General features: G+C 48.2%; 1 protein-coding gene across 1 annotated transcript in view; it reads right to left on the bottom strand.

The window, feature by feature from the left end:
* KAZN (kazrin, periplakin interacting protein) overlaps positions 1-23,246 on the bottom strand; it is a 668,025-nt gene that overhangs the window by 93,116 nt on the left and 551,663 nt on the right. Inside the window, exons 3-5 of the mRNA XM_007950754.2 lie at positions 21,618-21,754; positions 10,734-10,904; positions 3,037-3,226 (exon numbers count right to left, since the gene is read on the bottom strand). Coding sequence (XP_007948945.1) covers positions 3,037-3,226; positions 10,734-10,904; positions 21,618-21,754 — 498 coding nt within the window. The remainder of the gene's footprint in view (positions 1-3,036; positions 3,227-10,733; positions 10,905-21,617; positions 21,755-23,246) is intronic.

The following is a 23,246-nucleotide window of genomic DNA, read 5'->3' as shown; positions in this document are numbered from 1 at the left end:
CTTTCTCTGCATTAATCACAATCTGTAATCATTCTCTTTGTTTGTGTGTTTACATGGGTATTATCTGTCTGCACACCTATAACACCAGGTTCACGAGGGCAGGCACTCTGGGTGTCTGGTCCATGTTGTAGCCCCAGAACTCACAAAGCCCAGCATGTAGTAGGTGTTCAATAAATGGTCAATGAATGAAAGGCCCAGTTCGGAATCCATAGCCTGGACGTCCTCCCAAGTCCCCCAGTAGGTTGCTCTCCTGTCTGCAGGCGGCATATGAATAGGTAGGGTCACATCCTTGAAAAAGCTTGGTTCTGGCAGCCAATGAGTCTGTGGTCTAATAGGGTAGTGGGGTGGCTGAGGGAGCACTGGCTTTGGAGTCAGGAACTTCGGTTCCAATTGAGGTGAGTTCACTAACAGGCTGTGTGACTTCAGACAACTTCCCCAACCCCTCTGAGCCTATTCTGTTATTCATGAAATGGGGACACTGGTACCAATCACACAGCTGTGAGGACTAAACAGGTGTGTATAAAGTGCCTAGCACAGCACCTGGTACTGGACCGTGCTAGGAGTTACATGACAAATACATCAGCAGAGATGATGAGGAAGGGTGCTAAGTGCTCTGGTCTAGGTGAGTACCTGGTTTTATGGAAGCAGAGAACAGAGCTGCAGAAAGAACAAGGAAGGCTTCCTGGAAGAGATGGTGTCTGATACAAAGCATGGAGCTGGACTTAGGGGCAGTAGATGCTGGGGAGGAGGGTGAAAAAGCCCAGAAGGCAGATCCTTCGGCCTGTCCTGACTGTCCTAAGCAGGTCAGCTCCATTGAGAAGGGGCCCCGCAGCCTCAGACACAGATGGCAAGGGGTCTTTCCCCGTCATGCGATTCAGAAACCACCTCTGAACCACCTTTGCAAGACACTTCTGCTCCCCTGTTCTAAATTAGTCCACCCTGAAGCTGGACCAGGAGCCAGGAGAGCTGCATCGCTGGACTGTGGGACTCTGATAAAGTCACGTCTCTCTGGACCTCAGTTTCCCAATCTGACAAGGGGGCTTTATTATGAGATCTTCCAGTTTGTAGTCTAGGCCACAAAGGCCAGAACACCCCTCCTTACCTGCACCCCACAAAATGTTGTCTCCTTGGGTGTGACAGTGAGGGGAGGGCCACCATCTTCCTTCTACAGGAAGGGAGGGCTCAGGGCTGCACTCTGGTCTGCTCAAGGCAGTACCACAGTCAGGTACAACAAGGGGCCAGGAGTCCCTTGGGGCTGGCAACCCCACCAGGTGGGAAGAAGCAGCCACCCCTTGACCTCAGCTTCCATCAGCCCAGCTCCAGCACTGGTCTTTTCTCCCTAGAATCTTCCTCCTCCTAGCTCTACTCTCTACCCAGCCCTGAAGGCCTATTTCCAACACTGCCACTTCCAAGAAGGCTTCTCTGCTTACTCTGAAGCAGGAGTTATTGTATTAGGATGATGAGGATGTCGAGGATGAGAACAGCAGCTAATATTTACCTGGAACTTAGCATGTGTGGGCCCATATTAGAAATTATACAAATTTGATGTTCACAGCAACCCCATGAGGTAGTTAGAGGTCTCAGCAAACACACATCTGATGTAGGCAATGTGCTTAGAATCCAACTTCCATTTCACAAGTGAGGTAACTGAGGACCCTTGCCAAGGTCAAGCCTCTAGTATGCCATGGGGCCAGGATTTCAACTCGAGAAATATGAATTCAGAACCTGTGCTCCCTGGCTCCTACCTGAGCCCTTAGCAGGACCCTAACCAGCCTGTGGCAACTTTCAGGACCATGTCTGACTTATCTCCTCAGTGAGTATAATGCAGACAGCCCCACTGACTTCCTGGCTCCAAGGCTGGCTCTGCTCATAGCCTCTACAGTGACTGAAGATGGTGGTGCGGAAGGTCCATCAGGGTAAGGAACCCTGGTAAGTTGGCTGCTGCCAGATGCCTGTCCCCCATCTGCACCTGTCACACAAAGGCAGCCACTTACAACAGGAGCAGTGGACGAAGCCAGGCAGGCTGCAGATGTACACTGGGACAGCAAGGGGCTTGGGGCTTATAGCACGGGCAGCAGGGACAGATGCTGCTTGGAGGCTGGATCCCCCATAGCATGAGAACAAACACGCGGGACATTTACATCTGTGCCTGGACATTTATCTCATGCCCTTTGATTGATGGTGCTGTCAATCAAAGAGCTCTGTTGCCTCCCCTGCCAAAGAAGCCTATGTGACACAGGGTGGCCAATCAGAGTACTCACTCCCTAGTCACACTGATTGGCTTGGGTGTAGACATATGACACAAGCAGGTCCAATCAGAGTTTTTCTCTGGGATTTGATATGGACAGAGGGGGAAGAGAGAGTTTTTCTTCCTCAAGACTTTTTAGATACGTTGTTGTTGTTGTGATGTGCCGTCAAGTCTGCCCTGACTCATGGCGACCCCTCCTTGGGCTTCCGAGGCAGTATACTACGGAAGTAGATTGCTCAACCTTCCTTCCGAGGAGTGGCTGGTGGGTTTGAACTGCCAGCCTTCTGGTTAGCAGTCAAGTGCCTTAGGCACTATGCTACTAGAGCTCCTTAAAAGCCTGAAACTGCAGGGGATTATTTTACTGTGCCATGAAAGGAGCTCTGGTAGCATAGTGGCTAAGACACTTGCCTGCTAACCAGATGGCTGGCGGTTCAAACCCACCAGCCACTCCTCGGAAGGAAGGTTGGGCAATCCTACTTCCGTAGTGATACTGCCTCGGAAACCCAAGGAGGGGTCGCTATGAGTCGGGTTTGACTTGACGGCACATAACAACAACAACAATGAAAGGAGACAAGACTAAGATGAGGTCAAAAGGAGGAAGGCAGAGAAATGGAGGGGGAGGAGGAGAGAGAGAGAGAAAACTTCAGGGTCCCACTATGTCTGAGGTTCATCTCAGACTTTTCAGTTCCATAAGTCAAAAGCTCATGCTAAAGCCAAAAGCTTCTTAAAGAAGTCATGTCTGGGCTTCCCTCTAAAGCAGCCCCAGGCTGGGCTGGGGCAGCACTCACCTTGCCGGTCAGCAGGGTGAGGGGGATGTGAGTGGTAGAGCGTCTGCTGGCTCTGCCGGATGGCTGCGGTCAGCGGGAGGTCTGCCTGCACCACCCACTCCTGGTTGCCGTTGAGCACCGTCTCACCCGGCATGGCAAGTGAATGCCGCTTAGGGACGTCCTTGGTCAGCGTAGCCAGGGACTGCTTGGCCTGTGGAGAGAGCCAGGAGACAAAAAGAAGATATGATCAAGGGACGTCTTTGCCTGGTGCTCTGCTACTGTCCACCATCACTGACCCAAAGTCTTGAGTCATAACCTCTGTACCAGGGTATCCCCAGCACTGCCAGCACCCATGTTCACATCTCTGCCAACCAACAAGCTGAGCACCTGCACTTCAGGTCCTCACTGGAGAGCTCACTGTGGGTCCCTCTTCAGTTCCTGCTAAGAGCAAAGTGAGACTAGTAATACTGGAGAGAAAAGGGGGTCCAAGAACACACTGGTCGCCCATTCGTCAAGTTCTCCAAAGCCTAATCTTGACTCAATGACATCGTAAGCTTATGGCGCTTTGGCTTTCATTCCTTCAACTTCTTCCAAATTCAACCTATGACCCCCCCCTTCACCAATGTTCAGCCTAAGAAAAACCATCTGCACCTTCTGAAGAACCTAAATCAAGGCAATGGGCCCCTCTATCTAAAACCCACATGACTGACTCTTCTTTGAACACAGGCTGGAGACAAAGCAGATCATCTTGAACTTGGGCCTTAGGGTCCACACAACGAGAACATGTGGGACACCCAGAGGCCCAAGTCTGGAGCTGGCTCAGGGCAGGTAACCACCCCTGGGAGAAGCAGACAGCTCTTTCTTGCTCTGTTCCATGTCTCGTATTTTTTTTAGCTCTATGTTTTCTCCCCAGAGTATACAGGACTTTATTAAAAGTGACTATAAATTCTGTGTGGGAGAAAAGGGAAATAGTTGGAAATAGTTGAATACATATTATTTTCATTATGGTCAATTTCCGCTTCTCCAATGGCTCTCCAGGTTCATGCCAGGGCACAGGGGCTTATGGAGGGGAGACAGGGAGCAGCTCAGGGATCTCTTGAATGGAGAGCCCCAGCAAGTTCCAATGTCCCAGGAGTGGCTACAGATGGCAGAGCCACTATGAGTGCTGGCTTTGTCCCAAATATGAGCACAGAGATAATGAAAACAAAACAAAACAAAAAACCACACAACCAAAAACCCAGAAAAAACAAAAATACATAAACGCATTTTGTGTTTTGTAGCCTAAAATGCTCCATACCTTACCCAAGCCCCCAGGCTCTTCCTGGTAGATAGAGTAGGAGGTTTTAAGAAAGAGATTCCAGCTGAGAAAGGGTGATCCTCAGCCTGAAGCCTGATACGTTCTCATCCCACAGACTAGCTGTGTTATCTTAGGCAAGTCACTGCCTTCTCTGAGCCTCACTTTCCCCATCTGTGCAATGAAAAGCCTGGACCAAGTGGCCTTCAGGGCTCCCCCCAGCATGGGAACCCTAGAAGTCAGTGAAATTTAATCTAGATGTGTTTATATAAATCATAAGGATATAAACGTGGTATAACCATGCAATGGAGTATTATTCAGTCTTAAAGAGAAATGTACTGATCCATGCTACGATTTGGATGAACTTTTGGCTCTATGGTTACCAGAGGCAGGTGGGAGGGGGGTGGAGGGAGTCAGCGATTCAGGGGCAGTGAGTTTCTGTTAAGGATGTTGGGGAAATCTGGAAACAGCATGATGGCTGCACAATATAGTGAATGTAACTGTCACTGATGTGTACATGTGAATATGGTTGAAGTGGTCAGTTATATATATTTCACCACAATTAAAAAAAAGTAGTCTATAGTAAAAGGAGTGATCAACATGGCAGCACTGAGGAAGAAGACAAGACAGAGATGTACACAAGACGTACAGACAACAAAGATAAACCATTTTACATATACAATATTGCATTGTCAGTGGTTACAAACGTTAATCTATGGGCAAACAGATGGGTAGACAGGCTGAATGATCAAGTATGTCCAGGGAAAAGGAATATACTCACAACCATATATAAGGCTGGCAGATGATATTTCTACATATGTACTTGCTTTAAGAATGGCCAAATATATAACAGAGCTAACAAGGGGCAAAGCTGTAATTTCTTAGCCATAGCCAGCTACCCTGAGGGAACGAGTAGTTGGACCTGTGGGCTCAGGACATGGTCACAGGGGACATCAAGCTCAATTGGCATAACATACTACACAAAAACATTGTTCTACATTCTACTTTGGTGAGTAGTGACTGGGGTCTTAAAAGCTTGCAAGCAGTCACCTAGATGCAACGATGGATCTCTCCTCGTCCAGAGCAAAGAAGAATGAAGAAAACTAAAGATGCATGGAAACAACTAGGCCAAGGGACTAGCAGACCATGTGATCCTCAGCCTATATGACCATGAGAACAGAAGAACCAGATGGTGCCCTGCTACCACTGTCAACCACATGGAAAGGGATCAGTGCAAGAGATCTTGGATAGAGTGGGAGAACAATGTGGAACAAAACTCAAATCACAAAAAAAGACCAGTTTTACTGGTCTGATAGAGCCTGATGAGACCCCTAAGACTATGGGCCCTAGCTACCCTTTAGGTCTGGAACTGAACTCAGTCCTGTGGCTTCCAGCCAAACAACAGACAGGCATATGAGGTGAACATTTATACCAGGTAGATACACTCCTCAGAGCAGATCAATCAATTGTGGAAGGAACAGAAGAGCAGTGTTTGCACAGAGAGTTAGCTTGGAGTAAGGCAGGAATGCATAGGAAAGAGGACACAGGTGAGAGGTAACTGCAGGGAGGAGGTGGGAAGAGAGCTGTTACATTATGGGGAATTGCAGTCAATGTCATGAAGCAAAATGTGTATGAATTGCTGTATGGAAAATGAATTTGCTCTGTAAACTTTCACCCAAATCACAAAAAAAATAAAAATAAATAAATAATCAATCAATCGATCGATGTACAAAATCACTTCCCTTCCACTACCAACCCAACAGAAATAAACCCATGGAGGGGGGTGTCAGCCCTACCCTCTAAGCCAGGCAATCTTTTCTGCCTGGTTTAGAAAAGACTTTCACCTCCACCACCCTCACAGCTCAGTGCAATAGCCCTGAGGCATGAGTAGAGTGTATGTGATTCTCTGAGTTTCTGGCTCCAGTAAGGAGTATATGCTCAGAGAGGTCAAGTGGTTACTCCAAGGTGGTACAACATCCAGGCGGGGCCTCAACCTGGATGCACGGCTGTCAGCCCAGTGGAATTTCCATGGCACCCAGCACAAATGATGCAGACTAATCTATGAGGTGACTGGCTACCGACTGGCTACCACTGAATTCCCGGCACATGGCTTGAGACTTGGCACTTCCACAAGCACTCAGCAAGAATCTGCAGAATAAATAGAAGTGGACCTCCACCTTTGCTATGTCCGGGTTGGCAGTGGACCACAGAGTCTGAGCTTTGCTGATTTACTACAAGAAAAATAGCCACTTCTCTGGTTAAGCAGGGACTAAGCTATTGCCCTTATGCTCATGGCATGCTCGAATAATGGGAACTCTTGTTTCCTGCACCTTGCTCATGACCACATCTACTTCCCCCCAAGTCCCAAGCAGCCAGCCTCCCAGCTGCAGTCTGGCCCTCAGTGCTAGCTCCACTCACCCAGCAGCCTCTTGGGAGGTGCCCACCCTTTGCTTTTGCCGTGGGATCTGGGGGTTAAAAGGGAGCTGAGGTTGGTCTGCCAGCATGCAGTAATTAACCCCTTACTCTCCCCGTTATGGACTGACTTGTGTCTTCCAAAAACTGATGTTGCATTCCTAAGCCCTGGTACTTGTGGATGTGACTCTGTTTGGAAACAAAGTCTTTGAAGATGTTGTAAGTCATAGGGTGGGTCTTAATCCAAGCTAAGTGGTGGCCTTATAAAAGACAAGAGACATGGAGAGACAAGTAGGGGAAGGCTATGTGAAGTCACAGCTGCAAACCAAAGAACGCCTGGGCCCACCGGAAGCTGAGAGAGACAAGAAAGGATTTTCCCCTAGAGGCTTTGCGAGAACATGGCCCTGCCGACACTCGGAATTGGAATTTCTGTTCTCTATTAACCATGAGAGAATACTTTCCTGTTCTTATAAGCCACCCAGTTTGTGGACTAGAAACTAGTACACCCCTCCTGCAAACATACCCTGCTACAGATACCAGAAACTCAGGAACTCCCAAACTCCCCCTGAAACAAGCAGCCTTATAGGCAGCACTGGAACTTGAGGAAGAGGTATGTAACACAGGATCCCAGAAATGCACAAGTGCCCTTCTCTCCCCACCTGGTTTTCTTCTTCCAGATGGGATCTCACCCTGTCTGGAAGTGACTGACACACCTTCTATCATGGTAGGCAGCTTGACATAATCACCCCCTGACCATTGGGAAGTTACCATGGTTAGTTCTTCCAGAGGTGCAGCTGTGTCCATGAGTTCTAGAGCCCATCCTCTCACAAATGGTCCATCCTGCCCACTCGCTACTTCATACTTTGAAGACCCAGCTCCAGCAGAGACGTGAGTTGCAGACGAGGCATGTGAAGTCTAATGGCAAGCACAAGAATGTGTGCCTGTGTGTGCACACACATATGCATGCATGCATATGCATACATGTACGTGTGCACATGCATGTGTACATGCTTGGTGCTGCATTTGATCATCTCCCCATGGCATTTACAAAGCATGTTTTCTGCCTAACCTCTTCCACTAAAAGCAATTTTAGAAAATTGATTTAGATTTTTTCAAGCAGTCACTCCCCATCCTCCCCTCTCCTGAGCTCCTGGTAACCACTAATCTACTCTGTCTCTCTGCACCTGCCTACTCTAGCTATTTCATTTACCACTAAATGCCACTGAATGCTGGGAGCTCCCTGTGAGCACTGATGCTCTTGCTCCTCTCTGAGCCCTCACCTTCCTGAGTGCTCCTGAGCAGGCAGTGTTGATCCCCTGGGAACTGGTACTCTGAGCTTCAGGGTCTTTACTGGTCAAGCTGGGAAACCAGGAGGGAGCCTTTCTATGTAAATAGTGCCCGGAAGGAAATGAGCGCCAAAGCTACAGTGTTTTTGGCTTTCACTCCAGTGGACCAGACTCATTTCAACTGGGCACAGGCAGAGTCAGAAGCACCACTCCTCAGGTGTCCAAGTCTGGCCAGCGCCAGCTCACCCCTCACCCGGCACAGGTTAGGCCCTTCTCCTAACACCCTGCTGCCCCAATGGCTTCAGTGACAGGGCAGGTGCTGACTTTACCAACCCAGCACCCATCCCCTTGGCAGCAGGGTCACCTAAGCAATTACCCATCATTAGTGGCCACTGCTGAATAAGGGGTAAGCAAGTGACCCAAGATGGGCCATTTTGGAGAGCTGTGCTGGATCCCACTTTTAATCTGAGGACAAAAGGGGTGCTGAGCTGATCCTCCTGGAGTCCTGGCTTCCCTGTCTCTGCAGCAGCTGCCTTGCTTTCTGCCTGCTTCTAAGCCTGGTCCTCTACCTTCCCACTGTACCTGTGTGCTCTTTCCAATACACTCTCTTGTGCTATTCATCAGAGCTGTTTTCTGTTGCTTGCAACCCAAGGACTCAAGGGATACTTCAGGGAGGATGCCTCCCCTCTGGTCTGTCTGGGCCAGTAATGCCATGGTGGGAGATGGGCCTGCTAATGATGCCCAGAGAAGGTGGTTCCTTGAGCCTTCTAGGTCATGAAGTTCTGCAGATGGTGGGGAACAGAGGGGACCTGCAGTCAGGTGACACGCAAACAAAAGTGGGACTGTCAGAGTGCTTGGTAAAGCCAGCCCCTTCTCTCTACCTCAGAGAAGACAATGGATAGACACTGCTTATGCTGATGTTCCAATCAAATCCACCATCCTTAGCGGGAAACACTCACTCAAGAGTCACACTAGCAGAATGTCTGAATGTGATGCCTCCAGAGAAGGAAGCAAGTACTTGAGTGCTGTTGGCCAGAACTGAAGTAGGTGGTCTCAGGGCGTGGCAGGAGCGAACACAGAGGTTAGCTGAGAGATGCAGGGACTGTTCAGGATGCTCCAAGCCAGAGCCCCAGGCAGGAAGACACGTGTGTCTGTCAACAGGGCAGTAGGGGAACTTGGGAAAGAGCCTCAGCCTGTACCCCCTTCCCTACCTGCAACTTAAAGGTTTTCTCTCCAGGCTGCAGTGTGCAGCACGGTCACCATGACTGCCAACACTAAGGGCAGGAAGTCTCCAGGAGGGGTCCCTGCAGCTGTCTGGGCCTGGGCAATGTCCTTCCTCAAGCAGGGCAGGGGCAGCTCTCACCACTAGGGGTCAGCATTGGACAAGGAGACCCAGAAGACAGTGCAAGGCCATGTGTCACTGGCCTGCCCCAGGTAGCCTGATTCTGAAACAAGTGATCCTGGAAAACCATTGCATCACCACTTCCCATGTGTTGTGTTTTTCATGTCATCACAACAACTCTAGGGGCTATGTGCTATTTGGAGTTCGTGGAACTGGGGCACGTGGTAAGGAAGTGATGTGGAGCTGGATTTGAATGCAGGACCCACTCTGTCACCACACTGTCAGCTGGCACAGTGTTCTGCAGGAGGAAGAGGACTCCTCCCTTCTCAGGATTTCCCTCCATGGTCCCTCGCTGGCCACCCTCACTGGTTTCAAAGGCCCTTCTCACCAAGCTTCTGGATCCACCTGGCTACCTTGTGGGGAAGGCAAGGTGAGATGAAAGGACTCTCCCCCTCCCCCTTAGCAGATCAAGGTCACTGAAGCCCAGAGAAGTTCAGTGAGTGGCCCAAGGTCACACAGGAAGGACTCAGAACAGAACTCCAGGGCTCTGGACCACCCATCTCCTGGCAGTCTGGATGACCACCTGGGTCCTCTGTGTCCCCTGACACAGGCTGCATACCCTTGCCCAAACAAAGTGATTGGAAATGCTTTTTTGTTTTGGATTTTAAAGATAATTTTTTCTTGACTACCCAAGTAAGGGCTCTTCACTGCAGATAAATTAAAAAATCAGCCTGAAGAAGGAAGTCAGTCACTTATAATACTGTCAACCAAAGACAGCCGTCGCTAGTATCTAAGTATCCCTGGATGTGCAAGCGGCTAACTGCTCAACTACTAGCTGAAAGGTTGGCAGTTTGAACCCACCCAGAGATGCTTGGAAGACATGCCTGGCAATCTGCTTCTGAATGGTCATGGCCTTGAAAACCCTATGGCCTACTAGGCCCACGGGGCTGCCGTGAACTGGAACGACTCCACAGCAACCAACAATAACAAACATTTTGGTGTATTTCCTCCCAAACGTTTTCCTAAACAAATATGTGCTTTTTAAACAAAACAGGCCATTTTTCTGTTTGTAACAGTACAGCAGGGAGTGTAGATGCAAGAATGGTCTCTGAGTGACACCCCGCCCCCCCCCGGCTTCCTCAGGTCTAGGCAGAAGCATGAACAGCATTCTGCTCTGGGAGTAGATGGGACCTGTATTGGGGGTGGTGGTGGATGGGGTCACAAACCTGCCCCTGGCCCTTGCCCCTTACCCCCCTCATACCAGCTCTGCCCCACTCCACTCTGGGACTGCGGGGGAATGTTAACAGGACATGTCTCCCAAAGGGAGGGTGGGCCACTTCTACCAGACACCGAGACTGCCCTGAGGTGGGGAGGGGTGTCTCACCATGGCCAGCTCAGCCTCCAGCTCCTTCATCCGGTTGTCCTTCAGGTCCAGCTGGGAGCGCAGTGCCGTGGCATGGTCCGTGGCCTCTTTGGCTTGGCGCCGCAGCTCCCACTTCTCCCGTTCCAGCAAGTCCTTCTCCTTGGCCAGGGCTTTGACAGCGTCCTCACTCTCCTGTGGTGGGATGAGAGCATCGTGGTATTATGATGAGAGGCAGAGGCCTATTCATGGCCCAGAAGTACCAGAAGGCTCGAGTCCCAGCCCAGAAAAAGAAGAGAGAGCCTCTGCCCCGACCTGTGGTTAGGAGCTCCAGTTCTGGAGTGAGAAAGCCCTGGGTTGAAATCACAGCTCTGCCGCAAAGAGCTGGGAGACCAGAACACAGACAGCCACTAGGAGCTGCTCACGAATTTTCTCCACGAATGGGTGAATGGTAAATGAATGAATGAATGCCTTGGATAAGCTGTTTTACCTCCTCAAGTCTCAACTGCCTCACATGTAAAATGGGGGTTCTACCACCTGCCTCAAACAAGTGTTGTAAAGATGCAATTACTTAAGGCAAGGGAACTACTTAACAAGGCGTCTGGCAAAAGTTGGGATGTAAGTCAAAGAAGCTGGACACAGGACAAATATGGTCCCACTTATATGAAATATCTAGACTAGGCAAATGCATAGCGATGGGAAGTAGAATAGAGGTCGCACAGGGTGGGGGGTGGATGGGCAGTTTAGTGTAGACAGAATCCCTGGTTTGGGGTGATGAAAAACTTGCAGATGGTTAGTGGTGATGGCTGCACAGTGTGGTGAATGTAATTAATGCTACTGAATTGTACACTTAAGAATGGCTGAAATGGCAAATATCACGTGTTTTGTTGTTGTTGGATGCTATCAAGTCATCTCTACCTCACAGTGACCCTGTCTGGTTGTACACTGTCCTCATAGTCATTGCTTTGCTTGAACCCACTGGCCAGCCACTGTGCCAGTTCATCTTGTTGAGGGTCTTTCACTTTTGTGGTGACCCTCAGCTTTACCAAGCATGACATCCTTCTCTAGGGTGGTCTCTTCTGACAACATGACAAAAGTAGATGAGATGAAGTCTGGGCATTCTCGCTTCCAAGGAGCACTCTGGCTGCACTTCTTCCAGGACTGATTTATTAGTTCTTCTGGCTCAACTCACTGCCATTGAGTCGATCCTGATTCATAATTACCCCTCCTTGGGTTTCCAAGGTGATATCTCTACAGAAGTAGATTTCCCAATCTTCCTTCTGAGAAGTGGCTGGTGGGTTTGAACCACCAGCCTTCAGGTTAGCAGTCTATGATATTTTCAGTATTTTTCACTACCACCACAATTCAAAAGCATCAATTCTTCTTTGTTCTTCCTTACTAATTGTTTAGCTTTCACATGCATATACGGGGACTGAAAACACCATGGCTTGGGTTAGGTGCATCTTAGTCTTCAAAGAGACATCTTTGCTCTTCAGCACTTTAAAGCAGTCTTTTGCAGCACACGTGTCCAGTGCAGTACGAATCGGATTTCCTGACTGCTGCTTCCATGAGTGCTGCTTGTGGATCCAAGTAAAACAAAATCCCTGATGATTTCAATCTTTTCCCCATTTATCATGATGATGGTTATTGGTCCAGCTGCGAGAATTTTTGTTTTCTTTATGTTGAGGTATAATCCACACTGAAGACTACAGTCTTTGATTTTCATCAGTAAGTGCTTCAAGTCTTTTTCACTTTCAGCAAGCAAGCCTGTGTCATCTGCGTATCACAGGTTGCTAATGAGTCTTCCTCTAATCCTGATGCCACATTCTTCTTCACATAGTCCAGTTTCCTGGATTATTTGCTTAGCATACAGATTTAATAAGTATGGTGAAAGGATACAACTCTGACACACACTTTTCCTGATCTTAAACCATGCAGTATCCCCTTGTTGTATTTGAATAACTACCTCTTGATCTATGTACAGGTTCCTTATAAGCATAATTAAGTGTTCTGGAATTCCCATTCTTCATGATGTTATGCATAACTGGTTACGATCCACCACAGTTGAATGCCTTTGCATGGTCAATGAAACTGGTAAACATCTTTCTGGTATTCTTTGCTTTCAGCCAAGATCCATCTGACATCAGTAATGATATCTCTTGTTCCATGTCCTCTTCTGAATCTGGCTTGGATATCTGGTAATTCCCTGTCAATATACTAAGACAACCATTTTTAAATTATCTTCAGCAAAATGTTACTTATGTGTGATATTAATGATATTGTTGGATAATTTCTGACTTCTGCTGGATCACCTTTCTTTGAAAATGGGCACAAACATGGATCTTTTCCAGTCAGTTGGCCAGTAGCTGTCTTCCAGATTTCTTGGCATAAATGAGTAAGTGTCTCCAGTGCTGTGTCAATTTGTTGAAACATCTCAGTGTATATTCCATCAATTCCTGGAGTCTTTTATTTTTCACCTATTCCTTCAGTGCAGCTTGGACTTCTTCCTTCAATACCATTGGTTCTTGCTCATATGCTACCCCCTGAAATGGCTGAATGTTGACCAATTCTTTTTGGTACAGTGACTATGTGTATTCCTTACATCTTTTTTTTAAATGCTTCCTGCATTGCTCAAAATTTTCCCCATAGAATCCTTCAATATTGCAACTTGAGGGTTGAATTTTTTCTTTAGTTCTTTTGGCTTGAGAAATGCCGAGCATGTTCTTCCTTTTTGGTTTTCTAACTCCAGGTCTTTGTACGTCGCATTATAGCACTTGACTTTGTCTTCTTGAGGCACTGTTTGAAATCGTTTGTTCAATTTTTTTTATTTCATCATTTCTTCCTTTTGCTTTAGCTATTCTTTGTTCGGGAGTAAGTTTCCAGGTCTTTTCTTCCTTTCCTGTCTTTTTAATGAACTTTTGCTTTCTTCATGTATAATGTTTTGATGTCATCCCACACCTTGTGTGGGCTTAAGTCATTGGTGTTCAATGCATCAAACCTATTCTTCAGATGGTATATAAATTCAGGTAGGATATAATCAAGGCCATAGTTCGGCTCTCATGGATTTGTTTTAATTTTCTTCAGCTTCAACTTGAACTTGCATATGAGCAATTGATGGTCTGTTCCAGTCAGTTCCTGGCCTTGTTCTGACTGATGATATTGAGCTTCTCCATCACCTCTTTCCACAGATATAGTTAATTTGATTCCTGTATGTTCCACCCAGCAAAGTTCACTCATATAGTCACCATTTATGTTGTTGAGAAAAGGTTATTTGCAATGAATAAGTCATCGGTCTTGCAAAATTCTATCATGTGATCTCATTTCTTTCACCAAGGCCATATTTTCCATCTCTCAATGATTCTTCTTAGTTTCCAACTTTCTCATTCTAATCTTCAGTAATTATCAATACATCTTGATTGCATGTTTGGTAAATTTCAGACAGCAGAAGTTTGCAAAAATCTTCAATTTCTTCATCACTGGCTTTAGTGGTTGGTGCGTAAATTTGAATAACAGTAGTATTAACTAGTTTTCCTTGCAGGCATGTGAATATTATCCACATATTATTTTTATGTAAGGTACATATATTTTACTGTAATAAAATTAAACAAAACCCCAACACATTATTCGCAGTGAAATACGTCAGATTCAAAACAAATATCGCATGATTCTGCTCACAGGCAGTATCTAGAATCAGCAAGTGCAGAGACAAAAAAGATTAGAGGCTACCAGGGACTGAGGGAGGAGGCAACTGGAGAGTTAGAAAAAAGATTTTACTTAATTTATTGTTAAATAAAATATCACCTTTGATCTACTTATAAAACAATCAGATATTTTTAAAAAGTTAGGGTGCAATAATTCCTTGTTTATGGAGCTCTGGTGGTTAAGGCTGGTCAGCGGTTTGAAGCCACCAGCTGCTGCAGGAGAGAAAGATGTGGCAGTCTGCTTCAGTAAAGATTTATAGCCCTAGAAACCCTATGGGGCAGTTCTAGCTGTCCTATAGCATCACTGTAAGCGGGAATATCATTTGTTTGGGTCTGTTGTTTGGTAAAACGTGTGTATCATGGGAAAAGAGGGTCTGCAGCAAGGAGGCCCCTGCTCCCCCAGTCACCTTCACTACCATCGGGTCCTGCACTGCACGGCAAGGGGGAAGGGCTAAATACAGCACAGCCCTCCCAGGCACCCAGCCCCTGCCAGCTCTACCTCTGGCCAAGCTCCTGCACAGGCTGTTTTCTCTCTGACTGCCTGTTGGTGCTGTGGTTAAGATGCTGGGCTGCCAACCAAAAGGTTGGTGGTTGGAACCTACCAACTGCTCCATGGGAGAAAAATGAGGTAGTCTGCTTCTGTAAAGACTTACAGCCTTGAAAATCCTGAGGGTCATTATGCATCAGAATTGATTCAATGGCAGTGCGTTTGGTTTTGGGTTTTGGCCCAGGGAAGGGCCAGGTCCCCAGCGCAAAGCCAGCAGGCAAGGCACAGATGGCTGAACTGGGGCATAACCTCTGATAAGCAGCTTTAGAATGACAGAGGTCTCTCCTGAGAGGATGGTCCCAGGTCTACTTATCAGCCAGCATCTTTGCATTTTCTGAATCAAATCAAATCAATGCCAGATCCAAAGTGTCTGAGTGGCCCGGGTCTAAGGAGAAAGGCCACATCTGGCATCTTCTACTACTCTTGCTTGCCCCTGAAGGCCTGACTCCCAGACAGCAGGTGGGCCTTCCTTTGTGGCTGTCACAGAGCTGTGGCTTGGTTCCAGGGAGAGTGCCTGGGCCAAATCCTGGCTTTGCAGTGATGAGGTACAAGTCACCTCTATGCTTCAGTTTCTTCATCTGTGCCACGGCCATAAAATCACACGTACCTCAAGGTGTTGCTGTGAGAGCTGAAGGAGATAATCCATGTTGAGAGGGTTGCACAGTGCTTGGCTTCTAGCAGGCCCTGCTCAACCATCTCAGAGGCCTTGCCTCCCCTGGCTACCACCTGATCCCTCCTCAGCTTTGTTATTTTATTGGTAGCTCACCAGTATTTATGGGCATCATCAGCAGTGCATGCCAGATAAAAAAGCCTGCCCCCATGGAGCTTACACTTAAACTCTATACTGCTCGCACCACGAAAGCAGGGACTTTATCATTTTAGTCCATTGGCAATGAAGTGGGTCTTGGAACAGCAGCCTGGCCAATAGTCACTAATAAACATTGTTGAATAAATGAATAAGCACATTCGTGATGCTGACTCTAATGAGGCAGTGGTGATTCAGTGGTTCCCGCCTTCCACGTGGGAGAGGCAGGTTTGATTCCTGGCCAGTGCCCCTCATACGCAGACACCACCTGTCAGTCAGTGGAGGCTTGCGTGTTGCCATGATGTTGAACAGGCTTCAGTGGAGCTTCCACACTCAGACAGACTAGGAAGAAAGGCCTGGCAATCTACAGAAAGTCAGCCAATGAAAACTCTATGGATCACAATGGTCCAATCTGCACCCAGTCATGGGGATGGCATAGGACCAGGCAGCATTTGTTCCCTTGTTCCAATAAAGTTACCATTGGTTGGGGGCTCGCTTGACAACAGCTCACAACAACTGTGGCTATGACTAGGAATGCCACTGTTATACCGGCTCGAAGACACAGGTCCTGCTCTCACCAGCATGCAGGTCCTCACTGTGGCCCAGAGGATGTGGGATGGGGGCAACGAGGGTCACCTGGATCTGGAGTCAGGCTGCCTGTGTGTGAGTTTCTGCTCCCTCCACTGCAAGATGAGGGACACTGGACAACGGATTTAAGGTCAGCATGGGAACTCTGGTGCTGTAGTGCCTAAGGCATTTGACTGCTAACCAGAAGGTTGGTGGTTCAAACCCACCAGCCACTTCTCAGAAGGAAGACTGGGCAATCTACTTCCGTAGAGATACTACCTCGGAAACCCAAGGAGGGGTCACTAGGAGTCGGAACCAACTCAACAGCAGTGAGTTTGGGTTTTTTTTGGTTATGAAAAAAGAAACCAGTAATGTGGTATTTTAGTTGTCTAGGGCTGTTATAGGAGCTCTGGTGGCGTAGTGCCTAAGGCAATCTGACTGCTAATGAGAAGGCTGTCAGTTCAAACCCACCAGCCACTTCTCAGAAGGAAGGTTGGGCAATCTACTTCTGTAGTGATACTGCCTTGGAGGGGTCACTATGAGTCAGATACGACTCAAGGGCAGTAAGTTTGGTTTTGAGTTAGTGCTATTGTAACAGAAATACCACAAATTGATGGCTTTAACAGAGCCATTTGTTCTCTCACAGTTTAGAAGGTGAACAGTCTGAGTTCAGAGTGCCGACTCTAGGGGAAAGCTTTCTGTCTATGTCTCTTGTTCCTAGGACAATCCCAGCACAGCGATCCTGGGTCCAATGGACACACTCTGCTCCTGGCTCCTTTTTCTTGGTGGTAGTAGGTGCCCTGCTCTCTGCTCCCATCTCTCTCATCTCTTGTCAGATAAAAGGTATCGCAGGCCACACCCCAAGGGAGCTCCCCTTAATCACGACTGTGATGACACAAAGGGTGTTGCATCCCACCCTTAATCCTCTTCCACCTGACTGGTTTATCACATCAGATCACGTCATGTGGTATCATCATGACATAACTGCTAAACCACTGGAATCATGGCCCAGCCAAGTTGGGGGGACACAATTCAATCCATGACATGCAGTAAACAAAGCGATAGAGAAACCTATTACAAAATCACACCCAGGGTGACAAATACAGGCTCTGGAAGCAAGACTCTCTGGGCAGAGGGGGCACCAGTCTGGTTATGTCTCCTCTTCCCGTCTCTCTGGCGCTGTCCTCAAGTGGGGTCAGTGCCACAGATGATAGGCACTAGTTCGCTGGCTCACACATGGCATGTCTAATCTGAATAAACACCCAGGAGGGGAGCTCTGCTCTCAGGGGCAAGGGCCATGTCCTAGGCACCACCCCCAAAGCACAGCAGTGGGTCAAGGCCATGGAAGGGGTGCATGAAACAGAGTTTGTAGGACTGAATACCTGGGATAAGGGCTGTCCCTTAGAACTGGCAGGTGTGTAAGAGGCTGCTGACAGAACATCTGAATTAGGAGGACAGACCTCACAGCCTACGTTTCTTTGCAGTCTTTGATTCCATTGGTCACAAGCAGCCTGAGGGTTTGAGGCTGGGGAGGAAGGCTCTCAAGGTGATGTCCGACTGGGTGCAGACTTGGACATCCCCTCTCAAGGAAGCACTCTCTGACAATGGGAGAACAGTACTCAGCAGCAACTGTCACAGAATTTTGGAGTACTGTGCTGAGGGTCTTAGATGTATTACTATATATAAACTTCCCAACCACAAGGCAAGTACTACGATTGCCCATATTTTACAGAGGAGCAAACTGAGGTCCAGAGACATAAACTTACTTCCCAGCCCCATAGGGGGCAAGTGGCAGAGTTCTCAGCCCCTACAGGCTACCGAAGCAGGAAAAGAACAGAAAGGAGACTTGCCTAGGGGGTCTGGGGCTTGATGAGGGCCAGTGGTCGGAACTTAGGGTTTAGCCAGAACTTGTAGGGCCTTGGATGTCACACAAGAGGGCTGAGGTCCTCTGGCCTGCTAGAACTCAGGATCTATGCCCTTTTTCTGGGCAGGACAGCCATGAGGGTGGAAAGTGGGAGGAGATGCAGTGAGGAGGGGGCTGCATGGGGACAGAAGCCTGGCTGGGGAGGTGATGGCAGGTGGGATGAAGGTGGCCTGTTGCAAAAGCTGACCTCATCACTCAAGGTCACCCAGTGTCCAGCTCTCAGCCCCCCGCCTGGATGCCGGCTTGCTGTGAAAACTTCTCCGGCTGGATTCATGCATGGAGAGTCCCCAAAGTGCACTCATGTGACAGGAAACATGGACTTGGCACAGCTGTCTGGGATGTTGCAATTCTGTGAACTTTCTGGGCAGGCCAAGATCCCTTGTTTCGAGCAGATTTTTGTGCCTATGCCGTCTGCCCCACTGTCCCCCAGTAGCTCAGGGACCTGGAGCCCTGCTACCTGGTCCAGGTGAGGCCTGCAGGGTCCCCAGGATGAACTAGATGGGCCAGGGCAGGCTGAGGAACCTGAAGGTCTCATTAATCCTGCCCACAGGGACATTAATCTTCTGCAAGATCTTGCCAAAGGAGAAATAAAACCAGATTTGTGGCTTCAGTTTCTTCCAATCAGCTCTAAATATGTGGCCTTGGGTTAGTCACTTAACCCTTGAGGGCCTAGGGTTTGACTGGACAATGACTAAAGATCATTGCCATGTTGTTCTCCTGCTGATATGTTGGGACGACAGGAGTGCCTCTCTCTGCTTAGTAAGATATTAATTTTAAAAAAAAGAGTGTTTCCAAATTCCACTGAAGGGTATTATGAAGTCATTCAGTAACAATGGCACTTGGTGCTCAGCCTGAACTGGTGGCTGCCCACAGCACAAGGCTTCTGCTTACTCAGCAGCTTCAACCACACCTCCACTGCTGGCTGGACTTGGGCAGGGCACGGGGGTGAGAGCAGAGGTGCCTGTAACTTAAAAAAATAAATGACATGATGTTCTTCATGGGAATTTTACCCCCGAGTGCATGCACAATTATAAAAACAAATGTGACAACCCCACTAAAAGGCAGAGAAGCATCTGCTATTAAACCCCAGGTTGGGCACACACGCTGCTGAAATACACGCACCTCGCTGGCTCGTGGAGACCGTCTCTGTGGTCTGCCACGGGTGCCTTCAAAACAGGACGTAGTGGGAATCACTTGTTCACCTAAATATTAACTAAGCATGTGTAAGACACCCGCACAGACGGGCTGTCACACAGGTGGGCTCAGGAGTCAGATCACCTGCATTTGCCTTCTGCCTCCACCTTTTAATAACTATGACCCTGCGCAGGGGACTTGGGCTAAATCTCAGTTTTCATGTCTGTAAAGTAGGGATAACAGAGACTCTCATAACTTACAGGGTTGCTATTAAAATAGGAATTGTAAAGAGCATAGGGTGATGTTTGTACACAGGTGTTAATGTTGCTAACTGCTGGTGAATGAGTTCTGACTCACGGTGACCTTATGTAAAACAGAACAAAATATTGCCTGGTCCTGCACCATCCTCACAATCAATGGTATGTTTGAGCTCATCATTGCAGCCAGATGTCAATCCATCTCATTGAAGGTCTCTATTTTCTGCTGATCATGCTCTATACCAAACATGACATCCTTTTCAGTGATGATCCTTCCTGATGACGTGTCCAAAGTAAGTGAGAGTCACTTCTGAGGAGCATTCTGGCTGTACTTCCTCCAAGACTGATGTGTTTGTTCTTCTCATTCCCCACAGTATATTCAATATTCTTCAACAACACCACAGTTCAAATGATGAGGCGACTGAAAGCACTGTGGTTGGTCTCAGCTGGTGGCGAAGGGTAATGAGGATGAGGGAGACTTCCCAAGTCCCAGGCTCAAGAGACACCTGCTCAAGTCAGGTGTCTGAAAAGGCAGGTGCAGTGTGGTCCTCGAGGTGCTCCAACAGGGCATCCCTTCATCCTCTGAGGCCACGGGTTGCCCACTGACTGCAACCCTCACCGTGTTCTGTCAATGACAGGAGCTCCCCAGGGCCGACTTCAAAGGGTGCCAGCTCCTCTGGTATGGGAGCATGCAAGCAGCAGCCAAAGCAGGTAGGGCGGGAAGCTGGGGCTGCCACTTAGGGCTGGCACTGGGGGCAGCTCACAGTCCCAGACCCCTGGCAATGACCAAGGGGGGCCCTGCCCTTGATCTCCTAGGGTTGTGTCATTATGGATAGGAGGTGATCTGCATACTGTGGAGTGACAGGGAGGATCACTGTAAGGACCACAGTGGAGCAAGGGGATGGAGAATTTACATGCAAATTCAGCCCTTGATGCTCTGGTCTCTTGCCATCCATGAATGGATGCACAAATGGACTTGTCCACCAACCAGCTACCTTCCTGACTGTTCAAAGACCAGCTCGAACTTCAGTTTGCAACAAAGCTGCAAACTGAATGATCTTCCTGCTGGGGTTTCCTGTCCCGTGTACTCATGCACCTTGGTCACAGCCCTTGTTATGCACTGCCATGCATCTGACCATGGTTTTCAACAGTTTTTCTGCCCTGCACACCAGAGCGTTAAAATTCTCCATGCAGATGCAGTGGCTTACAGAGGCATGCTTAGTCATAAGACTCTTTCTCTTTATGTTTTGGTACCTTCTTTGACAGGTACACACCATATCTATAAGATATTTGCTGAAACAATTCCTCATTTATCTGATCTATAAACTCCTACTCATTCCAGAAAGCCCTACATCCATGTCACCTCCTCTATGAAGCCTTCCCAGACTCCTTCCCTGTAGATACAATTTCCTGCTGTCTCACCAGTGCTCCCAAGCTCTCTCTTCACACTCTTACTGATGAATAAAGACTTAGAGCTGACATTTACTGGGGGCTTATTACATGCCAGGTGCCATGCAGAGAGCCCTATGTTGATCATCCCATATAGTCCACATCCCAGATCTGCTGAGTCTGTGCCATGATTGGTGTTTTGCAGATAAGGAAATCAAGGCTCTGATTCTCAGATGTTAAGTGAGATGTCCAAGGGTGTACACAAGAGAACTGAGATCTGAACCCAGGCCAACCTGACTCCAGAGCCCACACTGTTACCTGCCACGCCAGCCTGTCCAGGCCTGATAGACCAGGAGACACAGAGCTCCCTCAAGCAGGGGCCATGCCAGTTTCATGTCCATGCCCAGGCTCAGGCTGGACACATCAGACAAGGTGGGAAGGGAGGAAAGGGGGTGGGGGCTGGGCAGGGCAAGGGAAGGGAGGAGACGGAGCACAGAGTGGGGAGGGGAGGAAAAAGATGAGGTCAGGGCAGGACAGAGGAAGGGCGGAGGGAAGGACAGGGGAGCGGAGGGCCGGGTGCCAACCTTGCGGTGCTGCTCATAGTTGCGGATGAAGTCCCGAAGCTGCTCTTCGCGGCTCTCCAGCGTGGCGTACAGCTGCTGCATCTGGCTCACCAGGTCCGTCTTCTCGCCCTTTAAGCGCTTTCGGTCGGCTTTCATGGCTGGGGACAGAATAGCTAGTTAGTTCTCAAGACCCTGGCTGTCTCCTCCAGATGGCCCAATGCTGAATCAACAGTGATAAAACAGGGATTCAAAAAGAGGAAGTGTCTTCCCCAAGCTCCCACGTCACTTAGAGGCCCTCCCAGGATCTGAACCCAGGCCCTTGTGTTCAGAGTTCCTACTCTCACCTCTCAGTTTCTCAGTTGTGCTGATCCATTCAGAGGAGCCCATCTTTGGACATTTGTCCCAGGTCCAAACTGCCTGGATGTCCACTGGGAAGCAGCCAGAGGCTACGTGAGCTCCTGACCCCCATGGCCCAGCAAGCCAATGGGGAACCCAACTTCCTGCTGAGGCTTCAAACCCCACATTTCACTCTGAGCTCCTCAAAACAACCCAGCTCAGCTCAACTGTCCGTCACCCACTCCATGTCCCCATTGGGAGAGGGTTATCATGTGGTGAATATGACATCAAAAGCAAAAAAAAGAAAAGAAAGAAAAAACTGACAAAATGGACTTCATCAGAATTAAAAAACGTTCTGTGATTCAAAGGACACCAACAAGAAATTAAAAAGATAATTGACAGAATGGGAGAGAATATTTGCAAATCAAATCTGATAAAGGACTTGTATCTGGAGTATATAAAGTATTCTTAAACTAAAACCAAACCAAACCCACTGCTGGCGAGTAGGACCCGACTAATAGCGACCCCTCCTTGGGTTTCCAAGGCAGTATCACTATGGAAGTAGATTGCCCCATCTTCCTTCCGAGGAGTGGCTGGTAGGATTGAACTGCCAGCCTTCTGGTTAGCAGTCAAATGCCTTAGCCACTATGCTACCAGAGCTCCCGATAACCAATAAGCACATGAAAAGATGAACAACATCATTAGTCATTAAAACCCACTGCCATCAAGTCAAATTCTCACTCATAGAAACCCTATAGGTCACAGTAGAACTGCACCATAGGGTTTCCAAGGCTGTAAATCTTTACAGAAGCAGACTGCCTGCCTCATCTTTCTCCTGTGGAGTGGCTGGTGGGTTTGAACTGCCAACCAGTCAAGCGCTTAACCTCTAACCACCAGAGTGTCTCCCTCATTAGCCAATGGGGAAATCAAAACCACAATGAGATACCACTTCATACCCACTAGAATGACTAGAATAAGGAAGTCAGACAATAACAAGTGTTGGCAAGGATGTGGAGAAATAGAATCCTCCTGCATTGTCTGTGGGAATGCAGCATGAGGCAGCACTTTGGAAAACCCTCTGGCAGTTTCTCCAAAAACTAAACAAAGTTACCATATACCCCAACAATTCCACTCCTAGGTATATACCCAAGAGAAAGAAATGAAGTGCTGAAACATGCTACAAAGTGGATGAACTTTAAAAACATACCACGTGAATGGGCAGTACAGACAACAAATATGAACCCCTTTGCATATACAGTACTGAGTTGTCAGTGAAAGCAAACATGGGTATAGGGACGGATAGATGGGTGAACA

The sequence above is a fragment of the Orycteropus afer genome, unplaced genomic scaffold (genome assembly GCF_000298275.1).
Source record: "Orycteropus afer afer isolate SDZICR_OR568_19922 unplaced genomic scaffold, OryAfe1.0 scaffold00288, whole genome shotgun sequence".
Classification (NCBI taxonomy): Eukaryota; Metazoa; Chordata; class Mammalia; order Tubulidentata; family Orycteropodidae; genus Orycteropus; species Orycteropus afer.
Note: the sequence above shows the minus strand (reverse complement) of the source record. Positions and strands in the feature narration are given on the sequence as shown.